The sequence below is a fragment of the Paralichthys olivaceus genome, chromosome 7 (genome assembly GCF_024713975.1).
Source record: "Paralichthys olivaceus isolate ysfri-2021 chromosome 7, ASM2471397v2, whole genome shotgun sequence".
Taxonomy (NCBI): Eukaryota; Metazoa; Chordata; class Actinopteri; order Pleuronectiformes; family Paralichthyidae; genus Paralichthys; species Paralichthys olivaceus.
This window is the reverse complement of record NC_091099.1, coordinates 22,275,414-22,296,021: the sequence shown is the minus strand read 5'-3', so window position 1 is coordinate 22,296,021 and position 20,608 is coordinate 22,275,414. Positions and strand designations below refer to the sequence as shown.

The 20,608-nt window shown below is 41.9% G+C and overlaps 1 protein-coding gene across 4 annotated transcripts in view; it reads left to right on the top strand.

Moving 5' to 3' along the window:
- Positions 1-18,931, top strand: part of mon2 (MON2 homolog, regulator of endosome-to-Golgi trafficking) — a 37,000-nt gene extending 18,069 nt beyond the window's left edge. Inside the window, exons 9-35 of one of the 4 annotated variants that reach the window (XM_020078963.2) lie at positions 68-192; positions 589-728; positions 1,381-1,534; positions 2,165-2,355; positions 2,859-2,940; positions 3,050-3,231; positions 4,164-4,276; positions 4,413-4,517; positions 5,352-5,432; positions 5,534-5,607; positions 5,897-5,987; positions 6,233-6,334; positions 7,675-7,785; positions 8,412-8,587; positions 8,760-8,922; positions 9,450-9,743; positions 10,035-10,233; positions 11,647-12,290; positions 13,091-13,234; positions 14,136-14,153; positions 14,684-14,812; positions 16,226-16,416; positions 16,526-16,586; positions 16,783-16,906; positions 17,172-17,379; positions 17,754-17,836; positions 18,247-18,931. In XM_020078963.2, the coding sequence (XP_019934522.1) occupies positions 68-192; positions 589-728; positions 1,381-1,534; positions 2,165-2,355; positions 2,859-2,940; positions 3,050-3,231; positions 4,164-4,276; positions 4,413-4,517; positions 5,352-5,432; positions 5,534-5,607; positions 5,897-5,987; positions 6,233-6,334; positions 7,675-7,785; positions 8,412-8,587; positions 8,760-8,922; positions 9,450-9,743; positions 10,035-10,233; positions 11,647-12,290; positions 13,091-13,234; positions 14,136-14,153; positions 14,684-14,812; positions 16,226-16,416; positions 16,526-16,586; positions 16,783-16,906; positions 17,172-17,379; positions 17,754-17,836; positions 18,247-18,410 (4,149 nt within the window). In that variant the 3' untranslated portion in view covers positions 18,411-18,931. Of the gene's footprint in view, positions 1-67; positions 193-588; positions 729-1,380; positions 1,535-2,164; positions 2,356-2,858; positions 2,941-3,049; positions 3,232-4,163; positions 4,277-4,412; positions 4,518-5,351; positions 5,433-5,533; positions 5,608-5,896; positions 5,988-6,232; positions 6,335-7,674; positions 7,798-8,411; positions 8,588-8,759; positions 8,923-9,449; positions 9,744-10,034; positions 10,234-11,646; positions 12,291-13,090; positions 13,235-14,135; positions 14,154-14,683; positions 14,813-16,225; positions 16,417-16,525; positions 16,587-16,782; positions 16,907-17,171; positions 17,380-17,753; positions 17,837-18,246 lie in introns of all 4 variants that reach the window. The other 3 variants (XM_020078961.2, XM_020078965.2, XM_069527818.1) reach the window with 3 other exon arrangements.
- The last annotated feature ends 1,677 nt before the right edge of the window (positions 18,932-20,608 follow it).

The following is a 20,608-nucleotide window of genomic DNA, read 5'->3' as shown; positions in this document are numbered from 1 at the left end:
CAGAGGCGGTCTCCAGAAACAGGCCACTACTCTGTCCCAGTCTGATCTGTGTGTGTTTGTTTTGCAGGTGACTGAGTGTGAGATTTTTTTGTCTCTACTGGTGAAATTTCTGGACGGGGAGAAGCCACAGTGGCTGAGAGCAGTGGCCGTAGAATCAGTCCATAGGCTGTGTGTGCAGCCACATTTGTTACGGTAAGAAAGATCTAAAAAGTGAATTAACTAACTAATACACATTTTAGGTAATGAGCACCACAACCTGCCCCTGTGGTTCCAGAAATAGCAGTGTTATGGTCCAGTTAATCAGCATGTCTTAGATTGCCATGGATTTTTATGAAGACATTTGTAGTTCCATGAAATGAGGACTATATTTGCATGATCAAAAATGAATCAGTGTTAACGCATTAGCATGCTAACAGCTAATATGTACAGCTAAACCCAACGAAAGCTGAGCAATGTAGCCTCGTGGAACTCTGAGATTCCTGAAAGTGAACTCTTCCCAGTTTAGTTATGAAGGGAACTACTGTATATCAACACCCAAATGTCTAGTTCCTAACTTTAACCTTATCAAATGTTGTTTTCCTTTTCCAGTTCATTCTGCCAGTCATACGACATGAAGCAGCACTCCACCAAGGTATTCAGAGACATCGTCAATGCCCTGGGCTCCTTCATCCAGTCCCTCTTCATTGTCCCCAATGCGGGCAACACTCCTATCGCCAGTGCACCTGCTGGTCAGTTCAATGATTTTACAAGTAATAAAGTCCTCATGTTGACCTTTATAGTACTCTGATACTCTTATATTTATTTTACTGATCCTTTTAATTTTTAATCGACGTGAACTTCTGTCGATTTAAAAGAAATGTGTTCAGATGCACCTGAAATTCAAATTTCAATAATAAAACACAACATTCCACACATTTTCTGATTTAACAGGAAAACTATTGAAAATCAAATGCACATGTCTGTGCAGGTACAATAATTCAGTTTTCAGACATGAACCTCGGACATGTTTCAGACTTTGCTTTTCACATATAAACAACGCAGCAGGAGATTCACAACAACAGGATAATATCTGGATAATATCTGGAGTTTTCAGGTGGTGAAACACACCCAATCGCTTGCTGAGAATTCTTCGAATAATATAATGCTGTTTTCTCAGATGGCAGACTCAGACATAGAGTTTAAGCTAAGGGCTGCCAGGTAAAACTTGAAGAATGACGGGAGCCTCAGACATTTGTGTCCTCACATACAGACCCCTCCGGATAATTTCAAGTGTCTGTTTGAAGGCAGCTTAAGTCGTGATAATGTTGTGGATATGTTGTGTTCTTCTTTATATATTTTTGTTGTAATTGTTGGACTAATTTCATCTTACTTTATGTTTAGGAGCCTCTAGTTCAGGGGCCCAGGGCACAGCACAGGGCGGCCCAGGGACAGGAGGAGTCAGCGGCAACCTGACTACCCAGGCTGCATTTGAATACCGTGGTACCTGGATCCCCCTCGTGACTGTTAGTGTCCAGGGCAGCGCCAAGGCCACTTAGTAAGTCCTGCTGCCACACAGACTTAAATAATTCACCCTCACGCTCTGCCCGTCCTCAGTCATGCTAATTTGAAAGAAATACCACCTCTTTGCTTCTAATGGGTATAAATGTGAGTTTGCAGTCTCATAATTGAGTTAGTTTCACCCTCGAAGCAGTGATACAGCAAAACAAAAACATTTTCAAACCACAGATGATATAAAGATATCGAGGTCTTTAACCTGCTCGAGGAGTGACAACGCTGCTGTAATTAGTCTTTGATATTTCACAGGAAAGCGAGGTCTAAAATTCAGAGAGTTAGGTTTGCCAGAGGCTTTCCTGTAACAAAGAGAGGGGTTGTTAATTGTCTCGTCTGACAGTAATGGAGTCAGTTTACTGTAATTAAGATTCTTGGTGGTGATTTTGGAGCAGACTCAGCATAAAAGAAATTTTGATAAACCCTGCAGCTGCTTTTTCTGTACGAGACACAGCAACACACAGGACAGATTATTTTATAGCTAAAATAAAAATGTGTTTTTTCTTGTAAAACTTGCTTAATTAAGTTATTGCAGAAAATACAGTTGATTCGAGCACATACACCCACTTCACCATTATCTAATTTGCTCCACTCTTTGCTCTTTTTCCCACACTAGTCTAGAGATGCTGGATAAGGTGGAGCCTCCATCCATCCCCGAGGGCTACGCCATGTCTGTGGCCTTCAGTGCTCTGCTGGACCTGGTCAGAGGAATTACTTCCATGATAGAGAGAGAACTGGCTGCGGAGGAGGAGGTGGCCGCTGAATTCAGGGAGGCTAACCCTAACCAGGAGTGGCAGCCGCAACCTGGTAAGAAAAAACAAGAGGCACAGTGTCAGGTGGTTAAACAAGCATGCTCACATAAAGCAGTGTAACGTTCAGAGGAGGGTACATACTAAAGTTAATTAAGAGTTACATAGTTTCCTATATCACACAAGTAAGATATTAACTGTATGAGTCAATAAGAGATAAAGCATCTCACTCAAAAATCAGCAAGATCTTAAGCAGAAACTATAGTACGTGTTGAATTTTTATTTAACTGCATGGTTACCGAACCCTTAAAGATTCTGGGTAACAACCATAGAATATAAAAAACCTATATTCTCTTGAATGACCAGCAGAGGGCGACTCCACTGCTATCAAAAACAAATTAGTCTTAATTGAACCGTATTCTGATTTGATTTATAATATAATTTTCATTTGGAGCTTCTGACATCAATCACTAGTTTTAAGACTTCTTCAAAACAGCATTAAGTTCATCTTTAAATTTGTGCCGAAGGAAATACCTTCCAATGTTTGTGTTTGTGTGTCAGGAGCTCACCTGGTGTGGGAGGAGATGGTCAGTGCCTGTTGGTGCGGTCTACTGGCTGCTCTCTCTTTGCTGCTGGACGCAAGGTAAATCTGCCTGTTGCCTTCTAATAAATGTGTTCTCTGTAGTCAGCAGTCATGTTACTTGTTCAGAACACACTCTCTCTTCAATCCTCCTTTTCCTCTCGTCTCTCAGCACTGATGAGACAGCAACTGAGAACATCCTGAAGGCAGAGCTGACCATGGCCTCGCTGTGTGGTCGTCTGGGACTGGTGACGCCCCGAGATGCCTTCATCACAGCCATCTGCAAGGCCTCACTGCCGCCGCACTACGCTCTGACTCTTCTGAGCTGGAATGCCGCCAACCTCTCCAGTAAAGGTACAGTTCTGCATGGAGAACCAAAGATTTACAAAATACTTAATTGCCACGATACACACACAGAAACAGCCCAGATGAGCTGAGTTAAGGGCAACTGGCGTCTAGTTTGTTCATGGAAAAGGTCTTTTTAGTTACAAATGGCTGTGGCCAATAGTGTCCTTCTCTCCCACAGAAAACACTGTTCCTGAAGTGCCTCAGACACCTCATACACGTACACAAATGCACTTTATATATACACACCCAAACTGACTCCACTGGTCTCTCTTTCTCTTCCCTGGCAAACACTAAAAACTATTCAGGCCTAAGTTTTGTATATCTGCATCATGACAGAAAAAATAATGCTAATACACCCACCCTTTTCCAGCCCTGAGAATGGCCTCTGGTCATGTATATTTATGTTAAATTAATGAGCACCTCTCGTCTCCCATATGGTTCAACTGAGCTTAACGCTTAACATGTAAACTGTTGGCACCCTGCCTGTCCCTATAGCCCTGCTCTTATTGCATTAATCCATAACTTTTCTCTGTGGCTCCTAATTAGGAACACCACGGAGAATGTGTCTGGGGAACGTAGACACACACACACACACACACACACACACACACACACACACACACAGACACACACACACATACACGCACACACACACACACACACACACACACACACAGACAGCTGCTCTCAAATCAACCACTTACACATTCAGTATTTGCATATTAGCATGTAGAGATAAAGTCTGCAAATTGGGTCTCAACTTGTGAAGGATGTTTGCCTTGGAGTTAATTAAGGAATCTTTTCTTGCATGTCGTAAGCTTGTTACAAAACCAGTTTGTGTGTATTACTGAGTCTCACTGAAAGACTTGCCTCCTGTGTGTGTGTTTGTGTTGTGTTGTGTGTGTGTTTGTGTTGTGTTGTGTGTGTGTTCTCCACAGCCTATTCTATCCAGGGCCAGAGCGTGCAGATTATCAGCCCCTCCAGTGAATCCCATCAGCAGGTGGTGGCTGTGGGGCAGCCGCTCAACGCCCAGCCCCAGGGCACGGTGATGGTAGGGACACACATGCACACACAGACACTGTGTGTTATACTTGACATTCACTGCTACTCTTATATTTCACCTAACTTCCTGATGGCTTGTGCATAAAAATGGACAATAGTGTAACTGTCTGTCCCTGTCATTGCAGCTGACTGCAAAGAACATCCAGTGTATGCGAACCCTGTTGAACCTCGCACACTGCCACGGGGCTGTGCTGGGCACGTCCTGGCAGCTGGTGCTGGCTACACTGCAGGTACTACAATCACCACACACATGGACGCACACGTCTTTATCTTACTAGAGAAGCCAAATGAGACACTCCATGGTCTCTTTCTCTCTCAGATATGTGCACTTTTCCCAGTAATATAGCAAAATATTAGACATGAACTCCGCAAAAAATGTCCGTACATTCGGGTCTGTACTTTGACCAGAGTTTCCCTTTCACACATGAATGACACAGCAGGAGATTCTCACTCAAACCCATTTACGACAACAGAAATATCTCTGGAGAGTTCAGGCGATGGATGGAGCAGGAGGCAGGACTTAACGTATAAATGACACTGCAGAGATTATAAATTCACATCTTTGTCTTCTCTTGTGTTTGGCCCCTCTTTTGTAATCCTGACATTTATTTTTATTTTTTTTCCCTTTTGCATCCGACGTGTTAGAAATGTCAGCAGTGTGCCCACTCAATCGTGAATCCTTCAGATTATTTCCTTCTGTATTCTCACATGGGCTCATTCGGAGTTATTAGTAGGGTGCTGACAGGAGAAACTCTGGAGGAACTGACTTTGACGTTTGTGTTCTCATATACAGCCCCTCATATCAGGAGATTATCCAGAGTTTAGTGCATGTCTCAAAGCAGCTTAAGTATAAGCAAGATGTCAAAACGTTTTACTTGACCTGTTTTTATTTTGTGTGTACTTTGTATGAAATAGACAAGAGGAGGTTGACTTCTAATTTAATCATTTATATTTTCTCCTGATTTAATTTTCAGTATCCACCAGTTTTGCAGTGTACTTTTCTTAACCTCGTCAGTTTATTTTGTATATAGTCTCCTTCAGCTTCCCACTTTTGTCTCACCCAGCATTTGGTGTGGATCCTGGGACTGAAACCGGGGGTGGGCGGTGCCCTGAAGCCTGGCCGGGCTGTGGAGGGACCCAGCACAGTGAGTATTTTCTAAGAAACTTAACATTCATTACAATATGACTTTCTCATCTCATTGTAGGCCCTGAGCTAACTGGTGTGTCTGTGTCTTTACCTGAACAGGTGCTGACCACAGCAGTGATGACGGACCTGCCCATCATCTCCAACATCCTGTCCAGACTTTTTGAGAGCTCCCAGTAAGAACCAGTGTTTTATCTGTGAAAACAAAAACTTCCAACAAACAAAAACTCTGATTATTCATCTAAATAGAATTATGGTCTGTGCTGTGATTCGTCTCTGGTGAATAAAAATATATAATGTGTAAATGATCAAACATTAGTTTGAATATTTTGAAAAGATCTGTTCGTTTACTTAAGAAGTTATTGGATTGAATTGAAGAATAACGACTGCGCTGAAAAAGAACAGTGTTTCCTGTGAAAAATCTCAGTCTGCCTGTATTCATTATTTATTTTTTGTGTAATCCAGATACCTAGATGATGTGTCCCTGCATCACCTGATCAACGCTCTGTGTTCACTCTCCCTGGAAGCCATGGAAATGGCTTATGGAAACAACAAGGTAAAGACTTCAGTTAAACTTGGTGTGTTGATGTTTTGTATATTGCATCATTTTGCTTTGCTGAAATCATCAGAAGTTATAATTCTCTTTACTTTTTAAGAACTTTTAACATTGTGCCAATGCCTGTGACTGTAGTCCTTGCATTTGACTTTAAGGAATATGTTAATACACTTGCACACAGAGCCTCTTCATATGTATTGAACTATTGTTCACTGGCAGTTTCTATTTTCCTGTCTGTGTTTTAGGAGCCGTCTCTTTTTGCGGTGGCCAAGCTCTTGGAGACTGGTCTAGTCAACATGGATCGTATAGAGATCTTGTGGAGGCCTCTGACTGGCCACTTGCTTGAGGTAACATGTCAAGGAAATTTTATTAATATAGCCCAACATCACAAAACACTAATTAACTCAAGGAACATATAGAGAACTGTTGGCGAAAATGTTATGTAGAATAATCCTCATGATGTTGTCTCTAGTTTCGTTTCATCTAAATTGTATGAATTGTAGTTTTCTTTACCCCAGAAAAGGTCCTTTATATTCAAATACTTTATATTTACATCGAGAGGGTCCTCTCTACGGAGGCCACCATGTTTTTACAGTCTTCGAGACTGGACAAACTAAACACCTTTTGAGTTTTTATGACAACTAAAAAATATTTTTTACTACATTTTGGAGAAACTTGCAGTGGGATGTAGAATACTGGCACGTACAGCAGCTACTAACACGTATTGGTTTTTACTAAACTCCATAATTGCTGTCCTCCTATCTTCATTTAATGGGGTTGTCTTTTAATATATTGTATGTGTGTGTAAAGGTGTGTGTTCGGAGGTTTCCTTCACATTTTGTTTATCTGTCTCCCCTCTCTCTTTTGCAATCCTGTTTTACAGAAGGTAAGTTCAGATGTCTTGCTCCATAATCATCAGCTTACTCGTCCCTATTTTTGTTCCAATCTGTTCTCTCTCCTGCGCAATCTGGCAACAACGTTTGGAAATTGAGACGTTGCTGTGTCAGAATGTGTCCACGGTGAATCTGCTTTGCTGCCAGTGTTTGATTTTTGCGATCTCCTGCGCAAAATGCAATATTAGGCTCTGATTTGTCACAGAAGCAGAATCTAAAGCTGCACCTGCACAGTGAACAACATGCTGCGATAAATGCTGCTTCTTTTTCCTCGCAGGCTTCTTCAAATTCAAATTCTTTATGTACAGCTGTAGATGGATAAAGGTTAGAATATAAGGCATTTATCAGTATGTAGATCTATGGATGAGAAATGATTAATAGATTCTCATTAACCATGTTGGTTCCTCTTAGAATTCAGTTTGACTCAAATAAAATAAAAGGTTTCCCAAACTTCCCTGTAAACAAAATATGATTCATTATGATTGCAGATGAGCTAAAATATATAATTTGTATTGGGATTAGTTTTGTACCCAACTACAGTATTTTTTCTGCGGAGCCTCGTCTCTCTGTGTGTATATTTGCTCTCATGATTACAAGGTCTGTCCCAGCATATCCTGTTATCACAGGGGATCCCAGTCTCTAAAACACAGTCTATGGTTTATTTCACCCACTTGTTTCACACACCCACCCACTGTGACCACTGCTGGGAAACACTGTTGTGAACAGCTTCTGTATCATCTCTGTTGTTCCTGGCATGTGTATGCATTTGTGTGCATGAATGTCATGTCCTGCAGGTGTGCCAGCACCCGAACTCCAGGATGAGAGAGTGGGGGGCTGAGGCGTTGACGGCGCTCATCAAAGCCGGCCTGGCCTACAAACATGACCCCCCATTGGCCCAGAATCAGGTCGGTAACACTGTAAGTGGACGTGATCAATAACACAAAAGGAGCAGAATAGCTTATGGGCTAAATTCTTACACAATAGCTCAGTCGCTGTGACTGTCTGTCTCAATCCTCACAAAGGATATACACATAAGATATATACCGTTTACATTGAATCACAATTTTCTTGAAAATGTTAAAAACCTAGATATTCATGTGTTTATAAATTGAACAAGCCCCATTAACCTCACAGTCCACAAAACAATCAACATAATATTATCCAACTTACAGTCTTTGACATATAAAACATAAAAAGAATGATGTAGTGCTCATCTAAAACAAGGCAGAAGAACTGATGCTATTAGAACAGCACATATCCATTATAATAATGGCTTTCTTTTAGAGAACGTAGTGAAATTATACATTTTTATTGTACAGTATGTCCTAAAACGTTTAATAATAAATGAGTTAAATTAACTTTGCAATGCTTTCACCACATTCAGCTATTCTGAATTTGGAATATTTTAATCTCACATGATATGTCTCATGCTCTGCAGTGTTGTAATAGAACAGTTTATAAAGTTAGAATGTGTAGATAATTGTTTGACAACTAACATATCAGTCACTGTCACCTTCTTTTTATTCCTAAGCGGCTGCAGCTTCTGTTGCTGAACCCCTTGAAGGAGTTGTCCAACGTGCTGCATGCAGACATCCGCCAGAAACAGCTGGAGAGTGTCCTGCAGATTCTCCAGAGCCAGGGTGACAGCCTGGGGCCCGGCTGGCCCCTCGTGTTGGGGGTCATAGGAGCCATCCGCAACGATCAAGGGTAAGAGCCTGTACAAAAAAACTGACAGAGCTTTACTCATTAAATGGCTTAAATTGTTTGCTTTCGAAGCAAATTGCAAATATTTTATTTCTGTTGTAATCACAGTTGCAATAAATGCAAATTAAGAAAACTAAACTCAACCCAAATGTCCTGTTTTCTTCTTTTCCGTCAGCGAGTCATTGATCCGAACAGCCTTTCAGTGCCTGCAGTTGGTGGTGACAGACTTTCTGCCCACCATGCCTTGCACGTGCCTCCAGATAGTGGTGGATGTAGCCGGCAGCTTCGGCCTGCAGAACCAGGAGCTCAACATCAGCCTCACCTCCATCGGCCTACTGGTGAGAAAACACATGCTTGTGCTTTTATTTTTAAAATCGATTGCTTAAACCTACAGAAGTATTTCCTGGAATGATGGTGAGAAAAACAGTTTAATCCAATGGTCACTGTCTTTTTCAGTAGAAAGTTTGTAATTTAACAATTCGCAGAAGTGAACGTGGGAGTTGAAGTCTGTTCATGCTGACGGAGAGAAAGAAAAAACCCTGCCCTTTATAACGAATGACAAATGACATATTTTTAAATGACATATTTTTAAATATATTTTAACAGTTATATAATACAAGTCCTTATTTTATATTGTTGTATCTAATTTAAAAGTATTAAACTGCAGCACTGATGTTTCATCGATACTATATTCAGTATTCAGGACATTTATTGATCTGTTGTTTGCAGGATAATTTCTGTTGGCTGTGTCAGCTCCTGTGAGATGATGATTACATTATGATAATAGAAAAGCCAAACCACCTGAAGCATTTTACCGACCTACACTCTCTGCCCCCTCTTCCCTTTTTATTTTTTTTACCCAAAGTGGAACATTTCAGACTACTTCTTCCAAAGGGGCGAAGTCATCACGCAGGAACTGGTGAAGGAGGAAGAAGCTTTGCAGAAGCAGGCGCAGGAGAAAGGAGAGACTCTGAACAGGCCGTTCCACCCAGCCCCTCCCTTCGACTGCCTGTGGCTGTGCCTTTACGCCAAGCTGGGCGAGCTCTGTGTTGACCCACGGCCTGCTGTGCGGAAAAGTGCTGGGCAGACATTGTTCTCCACCATCGCTGCCCACGGGACCCTGCTGCAGCAGCCAACATGGCATATTGTTGTCTGGAAGGTAGAATGAAGGTTTTTTTAAATTTAAATTTGATTTAAATATACAGGAGGAGGTCATCATCTACATTGTTAGTACAAAAACTACAAAAGGGGTTTTATTTAAGATTTACGGTCTGACAAAATCCAATGAATGACTAGTTTAAATCTATATTTTGTGATTGCTATCCTTTTTTAAATTGTTCTAAAAACAACTCTAAATATTCTGTGTTACTGTTTGAAGATATGTCATGCACCAGTTTCCACTTTGTGACAGAAATTGCTACTGGTTTAACTTTTTTGGTGTCTCCACTAGGTGCTGTTCCACCTGCTCGACTGCGTGAGGACGTCCTCCACCACGGCGGACAAGGAGAAAATCGAGTCTGGAGGTGGCAACATCCTCATTCACCACTCACGAGACACGGCAGAAAAACAGTGGGCAGAAACGTGGGTGCTGACTCTGGCCGGAGTGGCACGCATATTCAACACACGGCGGTATCTCCTCCAGCAATTAGGTGAGTGCTCATCGACTACGCTGACACAATGTCTAATGCTGCTGCACATGAAGTAGACTGCGACACGTGGCTGCACTTTATCACCGCTGTCGAACATAGTAAACAATGAAAATTATATATTGAATTATATTCATAAATCTGTGCAGAAAGTGTAGAAAACGTCTACAAACAGCCTGGCTTTTTGTACTAGTATATTACTAGCTATTAAGTCACATTAAGCCCTGTGGACAGGATTAATATTCCAGGGAGATAGAACTGATAGAACATGAGCTCCTTATTAATTACTCTCATTGCCCAGAACGTCATTTTAGCCGGTGCTAAATTACAAGGGGTGATTCATTTCCAGCATATTTACAACCTGCTACACATAAAATCCAACCTGCCCTTCCTACTTATAATCTAGCTAAAATAAATAACCTGCTGGTAATATAATATCATTGTTTGGGGGGGGGGGGGGCACATGGCTGCATTGAATGAGATGAGAAGTCGTGGCCACGAGTTATGAATCTGTTCCTTAATAACAAGGCCTGAAGAACTTGGAAGCTCAAGCCACACCGTGCAAAGCGCAGTAAAATGTCCAGTGCACAGGGAGCCTAACTGCACATATGGTATTTTGGTGACAAGATGAACATCTGGAAACCAGGAGAGATCTCTCTCTCTCTCTCTCTCTCTCTCTCTCTCTCTCTCTCTCTCTCTCTCTCTCTCTCTCTCTCTCTGTCACTCTTTCTCTGTCTCTCTTCTCTCTCATATAATAATGTGCATTGAATCTAGTCATGTCATTTGTTGCAGAGACAATGCTTAACATGCTGGTGGTGGGGGGAAAAAAAATAGATAAACTTCTCTGATGATTTCGCAGTGTGATTGATTGTAAATGCAGTAGATGGGTATCCTCTGTCAATTGCACAATGTAATAATGACATGAAGGTGAGATAAATACAAAATGGAGTAGTTTCACACGATGAGTAGCCTCAGTTTCGTGTGGTCAGCATCAGGGTCCAGTCACATAAGAGTTTTTCTGTCAAACCTTCACCTTCAGTTCACGTCCACTCTGCGAGAGTGAGTAGGCGATTAAAGGATATTCCTGTTCCAAGGCAAATCACAGAGTTGGTTCGCATGTTCAACTTGGGTGAACTTTGGTTCTGCAACATTCAGCTAACTTTTGTCTATACATGACCGGGGCTCTTAGACATACTTCAGAGGGGAGGGGCTTCACTTGGTGCAGAGAGGTGGAGCTGGATCATCAGTAGATCCAGCCCCACCCATTTGACTTTGCAGTGCGCTCCACCTGGATACACCTGTGCTTCTGGTCATAGTTCCGACTATGTGGTTAGTTAAGTTCGTCACATTTTATTTACAGCTGTTACACACCGCTAACAGCTACGTCTCATACTCTTCCATCTTGTGTATCTGCAGGTGATTTCTTTGAGGCGTGGGAGGTGCTGCTGAACCACATTCAGTCGGCTGCTCTGAGTAAAAACAACGAGGTCTCCCTGGCCGCCCTCAAGAGCTTTCAAGAGATCCTACAGATCGTTACACCTGTGAAAGACTCAGACAAAGTAGCCGATGCATTCGCTGCTATGGGCGTCCCCCCAGTGCTCATAGACCCTCTCTCAGCGTCCGGTCCTGGCAGACCCCTGGTGCGTTCAGATTCGCTCGTCGAGCGGCTGACGCGCTACAACGGTGCTGAACTGCAGGCCCCTCCCCCAGGGGAGGAGTCAGCCTTAGAGGACTCAGCGTTGTGGTGGTCGGCGTGGAACACGTGGTATCGAACAGGAACGGACTGCACAAGGCCGCCCAGTGGCCCGACAGAGAAGCTCTCCTTTATCCCCAGCCAGCCGTTCCTCACGGCGCTGATCCAGATTTTCCCAGCGCTCTACCAGCACATCAAGGCCAACTTCAGCATGGAGGATCTGAAGAAGCTGGGGGTCATCCTTCATGGGGCTGTGTCTGTGCCTATCAGCAGTGATGCCTCACCCTTCATCCTCCCCTCCTACACTGAGGCAGTGCTCACCAGCCTGCAGGAAGCTGTGCTCACCGCTCTGGATATTTTGCAGAAGGTGGGCAAAAGAAATTGAAAGCGGAAAAAAAGATTTACCAGAATTTCTTACAGTAAATGTTATGCAGTATCTGAAAAAGCATTAAGATGCGAGCCAGTTGAGCTGTCTTGGTGGCTAAGGAGTCAAATTCCCAGCCACACTTGAGTTTCTGCATTATAGAACCTCTTGCTTTTTATTTCGGCACCGTGTAATCAAGTTAGAGCAACCACAGTGCCTGCATGTGCAATACGCCAGACTTCCTGTACCTGTAAAGCGATCCAGGGTTTCTGTTGACTGGGTTTATATTACTATTATTGCAGGACTGGAAGATGCAGGGATTTATACTGTAGTGTCCTGGCATTTAGTTGAGTACATAGGCCTACTTTTAATCAAGGAAATACTGAGGTCATACCAGAAACCTTCGCGGAGCAGCCCCGCAGCAAACACACTCCATGTGAACAACAGATGCAGCAGATCAGATACGCAGCTGTCACACAATTTATCTTAAGATTTTTAATTTGTTTCTCAAATAATATAAAACAGAGAAAAGCAGCAGAATCTTAAATCTGAGAAGATGTAACCAGCATCTTAACTCATATATTTAATATAATTAGTGCTGATTCTTGTACCTATTAATCGACATCTAAATGGATACTGCAACTCCAGTCATAAATACAGTGTCTTTTAGAAATGAAGTTGTATGTGTAAGATATTTTTGTGTCAGCTCAGCCCATGAAGCAGCGTGTCTGCTAAATTATGCAACACACAGTCGTGTGGTGGATGTCAGCAGTGTTTGTTCCTCTCTTTCCTCCCTGCTGCAGGCCATCTGTGTGGGCCCTGAGAACCTGCAGGTCATGTACCCAGCCATCTTTGAACAGCTGCTACTCTTCGTGGAGTTCTCCTGCAAGCCTCCTCAGTACGGCAGGATGGAAACCAAACACGTGGCCAATGCCAAATACAACCAGGTAGGGGGGCGTAGACTTGGCCTTTTGAACAGCTCAGTTTTTTATTTGCTATTTATTTCTTTTGTAAAGTTTGTTTCATAAAAATGTCGGTCGACGCGTACTGTTATTCATCGCCCTTCTCTCCTCGGGTCATTCTCAACAAAATCATCCATTTTCTTTTATGTTCATGAAACAATCCCCTCCTCCTCCTCCCCCCTACTCTCTGGTCCTTATAAAGCCCCATCATGGCGCCATTTGAGGTTGACACGTTTTTCTGGATTCCTCCCATCGGCAGTCCTGGGCCATGTTGTCCTCATATTCCCTCCTTCATTCTTCATCAAGCTGGCAACACGGCAGAGAAATGTTTCACTACTTTACAGCTCAAACACCGTTTGAAATTCCCTCCACTAACAAGTAGAGAGGAGTCGTTTCGCGACACCGTTCTGATACCAGTGTCTTTCTCACTCCTTGTTGTTGTGTGCGCTGCCTTCAGGGAATGGGAATGTTTAGAATTCTCTTGACCTAATTGGCAGGCTAATAATGCTAGGAAATGTTAGCGCTGCACACGACATGCCTCAAATCCTGACTGTCAGTCTGTGGGTCCCATTTGTGGGCCTCAGACTCAGCCCCATGTACTGGACACTTTTATTGAACTGTTTGTTTAGGGTGAAACCAAATCCCCAACCTGCTGAACAGATGTGATGTGTGGTATTTGCTGCCTTTTTGCATCTTCTCAGATCATCTCAAATGTCCTTGGTGCTAGGAGTGAGTGTTTCTGCCCTGAATCAGTGCTTATCATTGAGTCTAATTGAGCCAACATGCCACCACTGCAAATTTAATCCAAAAAACAAACAAACACATGTTTAATTGCAATCTTCTCTCGTTCTGTTTCTTGGGACGACTCACTGGATAACCATTTTAGATCCAGCTGTTTGCACCGGTGAGTTCCATCATCTCCTTCAGCCCCTCTTTAGTTGTACTAAACTGTGCTGAATGGTGACGACCTACCTACCCTCTGCGGTATATGAGATATCACATGGCATGGTAGGCTCTCATGTCTCATCTGCATCTCTCACTCACTCCATGCTCCCCCCTTTGCCTGCCTAACTGGTGGTTATGCCTCTATGCACAGTCCCTGTGCAGTTCCATTTTCAGTTTATTCTGTGTTTGTGGGATGTTCGTATACACTTGTGTTTTGTTTTATCATTTCTTAAAGACACACTTTGTTGTTTTCAGTCATTTGTTTGTCTATAATATTTTAGCTGTACAAATGTACATATTAAAACTTTAACACAAACTAAATATGAATGTAACTGTAAAATGAACGTGTTACTTGTACAAAGTGTGTCTTTAAAAACTGCTTTCAGTGTGGCTCTGCCAAAAGGTATGGATAGTGTTTATTTTAGTTTTCCTCGACTAATGTCAATCTGTATTTTCTTTTTCTCTTGTTAAATCTTCTTTCCTTTACAGGCGGAATGGGTTGCCTTAAACTATGTGCCCTTTGCTGAACGCTCCCTGGAGGTAGTGGTGGACCTGTACCATAAAACAGCGTGCCACAAAGCTGTCATCAATGAGAAAGTTCTGCAGAACATCATCAAGGTATGTTTTACTAGAATGGATTATTCACGGTTTCCAAGGTTAGAAAACTCTGAATGCCAGGTGTGAACTGACATAGACTCTGATTCGGACCTGGAGTTCCTTTCTGAGTGATCAGATCAACAGTGGACAACTCTGAGCACTGGTGTGAAAACAACCAGGACGCATTGGGGACTTATTTGCGACAGTTATAAAAATCAGTGATGTCACTTGTCTTCTGCCTCCACGTTGGCAACAGGCAGTGGCCGGTTTTTCGAGTTGTCCGCCCTTCCCTTCACCTGTCCATACTATTCCCGTGAACGCGATATCTTAAGAATGCCCCGATGGAATTTCATCAAATTTGGTGCAAACTTTCACTTGAGCTCAAAGATGAATTGATTCAATTTTGGTGCCTGGAGGTCAAAGGTCAAGGTCACAATGACCTCATGTTACTGTGTTTCAGTTGTCAAAAGTAAAGGTTATAGTGACCTTTTATATAAAAAAAATAAAGTATGTAGAAATATGTACACATAGCAACTACACTTGCGGTAATTCTAGTTGTGTGCAGACGTATGAACGAGTTGAAGTGTAGATGTAGCCTCAGGTATTAAACCTTTTGGCCTGGACTGTCAGGACCAGTATTGTCACTTGGTTCATAAGTGCTCCTGGCTTTTATAACAATGGTTATAAGAGCTGTTGGAACTTTTAACATTATTGGGTTAAGAAAATATATCAGCATGATTGCACATGTACAATATTAAAATAACACAATGATTATCAGTCAAGTTACAACTCTGGATTAATACAAAATGGAATGTATTGACAATGATTATTGATTTATCATTTAATTTAAAATGTAGCAGGACATACTGGGTTATATGGAAGCACTAGTCTGTAAATAACAACCATATGTGAGGGTTGAACTAATTACAAGGCAACAGAGCCAAAGATCAGTGATTTTATAATTTCTAGAGCTTTTCTTATATATTAACGCTTACAGTCATTATTCCTTTGATTCTATAGAAACCATTTGTGTAATAAATATAATTTGTTTATTCCTTGTTCTGTACTGTATAGGTCTTTTTATTTTTAGGCCGACAGATGAAGCTAACAGTTTGGTTAGCAGAACTGTGCCCAGAGAAGTTATTCAGTGGTAATTGGCTCTTCAAACTAGATTTAGAAGCATGGGTTGGTGTTTTGTCCATTTAGGGGACAGACAAGTTTGAAGTGCTTCCTTCAGGTGTTTGTGCTCCTGCTGTGACGGTAACTCTTTGAATTCAAGTCTCTCCAGATTTCAGTTTGAGAGAGGAGGTCAATGGTTTTCACAATGACCTCAATTATTTGTATAGAATTTCACCTGAGGTCTCGCTCTGTGTTTCAGGCTCACGGTTTATCATTTCTTTCTCTTTCTTTCTGTTTTTCCCCTTTATCCTCAAGACTTTAAAAATGCCCTTGGGTTTGAAGTATTCCTGTCCCTCAGAGAGCACCTGGAAGCTTGCGGTCTCGTCCCTTCTAAAGGTTTTGTCTATTGGACTGCCGGTGGCACGCCAGCATGCCTCATCTGGGAAGTTCGACACAATGTGGCCAGAACTGGCCAATGCCTTTGAAGACTTTCTTTTTACCAAAAGGTACAGATTTTAACATCAAGTCTGCATATATATATATATATATATATATATATATATATATACTTTTATATGTACAAAGCTCATTGTTTTGGTTGTTTTGCTTCTATAGCACATCTCCAGACAACCTGTCCATACAGGAATTTCAGAAGAATGAAGCTGTGGATGTAGAGGTAAATACTCCTTCTGAATATCTAGTATAGCAACATGTACTGTTTTATCTCATGATGAAGAAGCAGTGTCACACACGTACAAGATACCTCCGAAGATGTGGTGATAACAGCCGCTGCCTGCTGCTTTACTCCTCACCTGAAGGGTCCGCAGTAAATTTCTGTTCTGATTTATTGTTCGATGTATTCTTCATTTCAGGTAGTCCAGCTGATCAGCACAGAGATTTTACCTTTTGCCAATTTCATCCCCAAAGACTTTGTTGGCCAGATCATGACTATGCTCAATAAAGGTTCCATTCACTCTCAGTCTCCCTCGTTCACAGGTAAGGTCAAATTATTGCTGCTATGTTGTTTACTTGTATTTCTGCCATTACTGGGACACCAGCGAGACCAAGAGCTGGTTACAAATTGTCTGGGAAATCGTTTTGTAATTGTCTTTGGCTTCGTTGCAAAATTGCTCCCTGAGGCTCGGCACCATAAATATGTTGAGGAAGACAGTCAAGCCCTGTCTGTCCTGTCAATATCAATCACTCGGGAGAGTGGAATCTGCTAAATGTCTAAAAGAGTAAATGTGTCCTCTTTCCTCAGAGGCAGAAATAGATGTGCGAATGAGGGAGGAGTTTTCCAAAGTGTGCTTTGAGACGCTGCTGCAGTTTTCCTTCAGCAACAAGGTGTCCACCCCGCAGGAGGGCTATATCTCTCGTATGGCGCTCTCTGTGCTCCTCAAGCGGTCCCAGGATGTCCTGCGGCGTTACGTGGAGGATGAGAGGTTGAGTGGACGCTGCCCCCTGCCCAGGTACTCCTTGATTTAACCACAAATATGTTGCAATGCAAAATGAAGACCAAGTTTCGAAGTTTCATCTGACCACTTTAATAAAAAAATTTATATATGAGGTCATTATCTTCTTATTGAGCTTATTGAATCATTTGAGCAACATCTCTGTTGTTTTCCTGCTCATCAGAGCTGAATCCTCTGTGTTGTGTCCAAGTTTTCCCCAGATTCCTTCACGTCTACAAACAGATGATTTCCTTATTTTTCCTGACGCATTCTGTCATTTCACTCATGAGTGTGTTAAAAAGAAACAGAGATGTTGATCTTCCCCCTCTCTCTGTTTTTTTACTTGTCCCCTTGTTGTAAATGATGTCTTTGTTTTTTATTTTTCATTTTAGGCAACAAGTGACAGAGATCATCTTTGTCCTGAAAGCTATCAGCACTTTGATGGACTCGCTTAAAAAGACACAGCCAGAAAATGGTGAGCATCAAACTGTGTCAATGATTAAATAGAAATTTGATGAGGGAACGCTAAGGGAAAAAAGTATTAAAAATACAATGATATCAGCGCATCCTATCATTCACATAAATGTGTCATAGTACAGTTGGGACTGATTTTATTTCCAATCTGTGAAGAACTGTTTATATTTCCAGCAAGGTCAATTACAAGAAGTGATTTATTTATCTGCAGTAGATTGGAAGGAGACGTGGTGAAATTACATTTCTGAAGATTCATTTCAATTCACCCGTGGGAATTTCGTAAAGGAAATGATTTCTTTGATTGCCTTCTGTCACGTTCATATTCTCTCTCTTCCTCTCTCTCCCATCCCCTCTCCTTCTTTCTATTTCCTGCTCCTCTTGTTCTGTGATTATTTTGGTTACCACCTGCAGTGGATGGCAACACATGGGCTCAGGTAATTGCCCTGTACCCCACCCTGGTGGAGTGCATCACATGTTCTTCATCTGAGGTGAGCTCTGCCCTGAAAGAGGCCCTCGGGCCGTTTAAAGACTTTATGCAGCCGCCTGTCTCCAGAGTCCAGAACGGGGAGTCCTGACCAGGCTGGCTCTGAGCTCTCTGGTCATTTTTTATTATGAAGAAGTCTTTGAATGTGTCTTCTTGATCCACGTGCTTCACAAGTGCACGGACATGAACTCCATGCGAGACCCATCTACGGTGACATGAAGAGACCCACAGTGATGAGAGATCCGAGGTCCGCTCAGTCCATGTCAATGACCCCGCTCTTCATACGCATCATCGTATGCTTTTCATGTGAGCTGATAATGCCTCCCCCCCCCCCTCTCATACAGACTGGCTGCACACTTGTGTTATCTACAGAGATCTAAAAAAAAAATGGCAGTGTTGCCTCTGGGTGTGTGGTGATGAAAACAAAAAAGACAAAAATTGGGGCTGTATTGACCTTAAAAAATAAATATTTAGACTTTTGCAACATTTTCAACAGTGAGGATTTTATGCAAGACAACAAATCTTACTGTAACATTCCATGTCACCTTTAGCCAGCCATCTGAGAGCGGATGTACTCGTCTGTGTAAAATAAATGGGACAATTCTACAATCAGCTGTGTGCTGTGAGTGTGCTCAATTACAGTGTGTGCTAAGTTCCTCACATAACACAAAGATGCATTCAAAATCAATTTATTCTTCATGAAAAAAGGATGAGTTTGTCTCGAGGTCCCTCCCACACATGCGCTCCACCAATGGCCGGTCCGTTTCAGCTGTCAATCATAATGTTAATCTCCATTGTTATAGCATCACATAACTAAATATTTAAAACCAAACATACCAGGAAAATTTCACATTTGAACGTACGTCAGTGTGATAAGAAAAACTTAGAATGACAGAAACCATCTTTCAGGAACATGTATTTGTTGTATACCTTCATTTTTTAAATTTGGTCCATGTCCCATCCTCTAACATGGAGGAGGTGCGTTTCTGACCTGTTCTGCATCATGAAGATATGGCTTTACTTTTGTGTTGCTGTCATGTCGTCCATCTTAATACAGGGTCTATGAATTGAATAATCAAATCATTTTAGAGTAAAAACCATTTGCTCAATGCAGCTTCTCAAGTTTGATGATTTCATGCTTTTATTTGTCACATGACCATAAACTGAAACTTCTATTTAATATTGAAACATTACACGTTAGTCTCTATAGAGTCTCTATCTTTATAGTATATGGCGTACAGCAGATGTTGATAAGGTCCACTGAAAGGGTAAAAAATCGACAAAAAGTAATAATTCAAGAATAAAGTTGTAATGCTATAAGAACAAAATCGTAGTTTTGGGCTACTTGTCATGTTAGAAATGCTTTGCCTGCTTTGAAATGCTGAGTTATTTCAAAGTAAAGATAGAATCACAGACATGGAGGAAGGGCCCTCTTGTTGAGGAGGACATGTTGGGTAGTGGTCGACTGATGCGAGGGGTTTCTCAAGAAGCGATGAGATGGGTTCTCCTTGCTGCTGATTTCCATCAAAATATTATGACATCTTACATCAAATTAGAACTCTATCTTATGTCTTCTTTAAATTTCGACTTAATTCTCATAATATTTATTTATTTTTGCAATATAATGTTTTTTCATTAAATTACAACTCCTAATATAATAACTTTTATTAGATTATGAATCTTTTCTTGTAATATCACAAATGTATTATTTTGTATATTGCAACTGTATTCTAATATTTCCACTTGAATTGTGAACTATGCCTTTTTTTATTTGACAACTTTGTTCTGTTAACATTGAAAATGTAACCTTGTAATATTATGGCTTTATTTACTCTGGTAGTATAATGATCTTATTATCATGATATTACTACTTTATTCTTGTAATCTCACTGTTTAGTTTTCTCTTGGCACCCATCGGACCCCACCTCGCGTCCCTCGGAGGTCCCCGGGCCGTGGGTTGGGCTCCTGCAGTAGGTCATATGAGGGAAGAGGGCTGGTTTGCACTGAAGAGAAAGGGAGGGTGATAGAGGGAGGGAGAGAGAGAGAGAGGGAGGGAGAGGTCTGCTTGGGCGGGGTTTCCCTCATATTTTAAGTCTGCACAGAAGACGAGTGAAGCGGGAGAAGGACGCACTGTCTCCGGCTGCCCGCCCGGGAATGTCGCGGTCTTATCCGAAGCGCTGCGCATCTTCAGCTCCAGATCTGCATTTTTCTTCCGTTTTCTTCATCCGCGCTGTCTGTCGTCGTCCTCGCTGTGTGGCCAGACACTGGCTGAGGTAGTAGTTTGTGCTG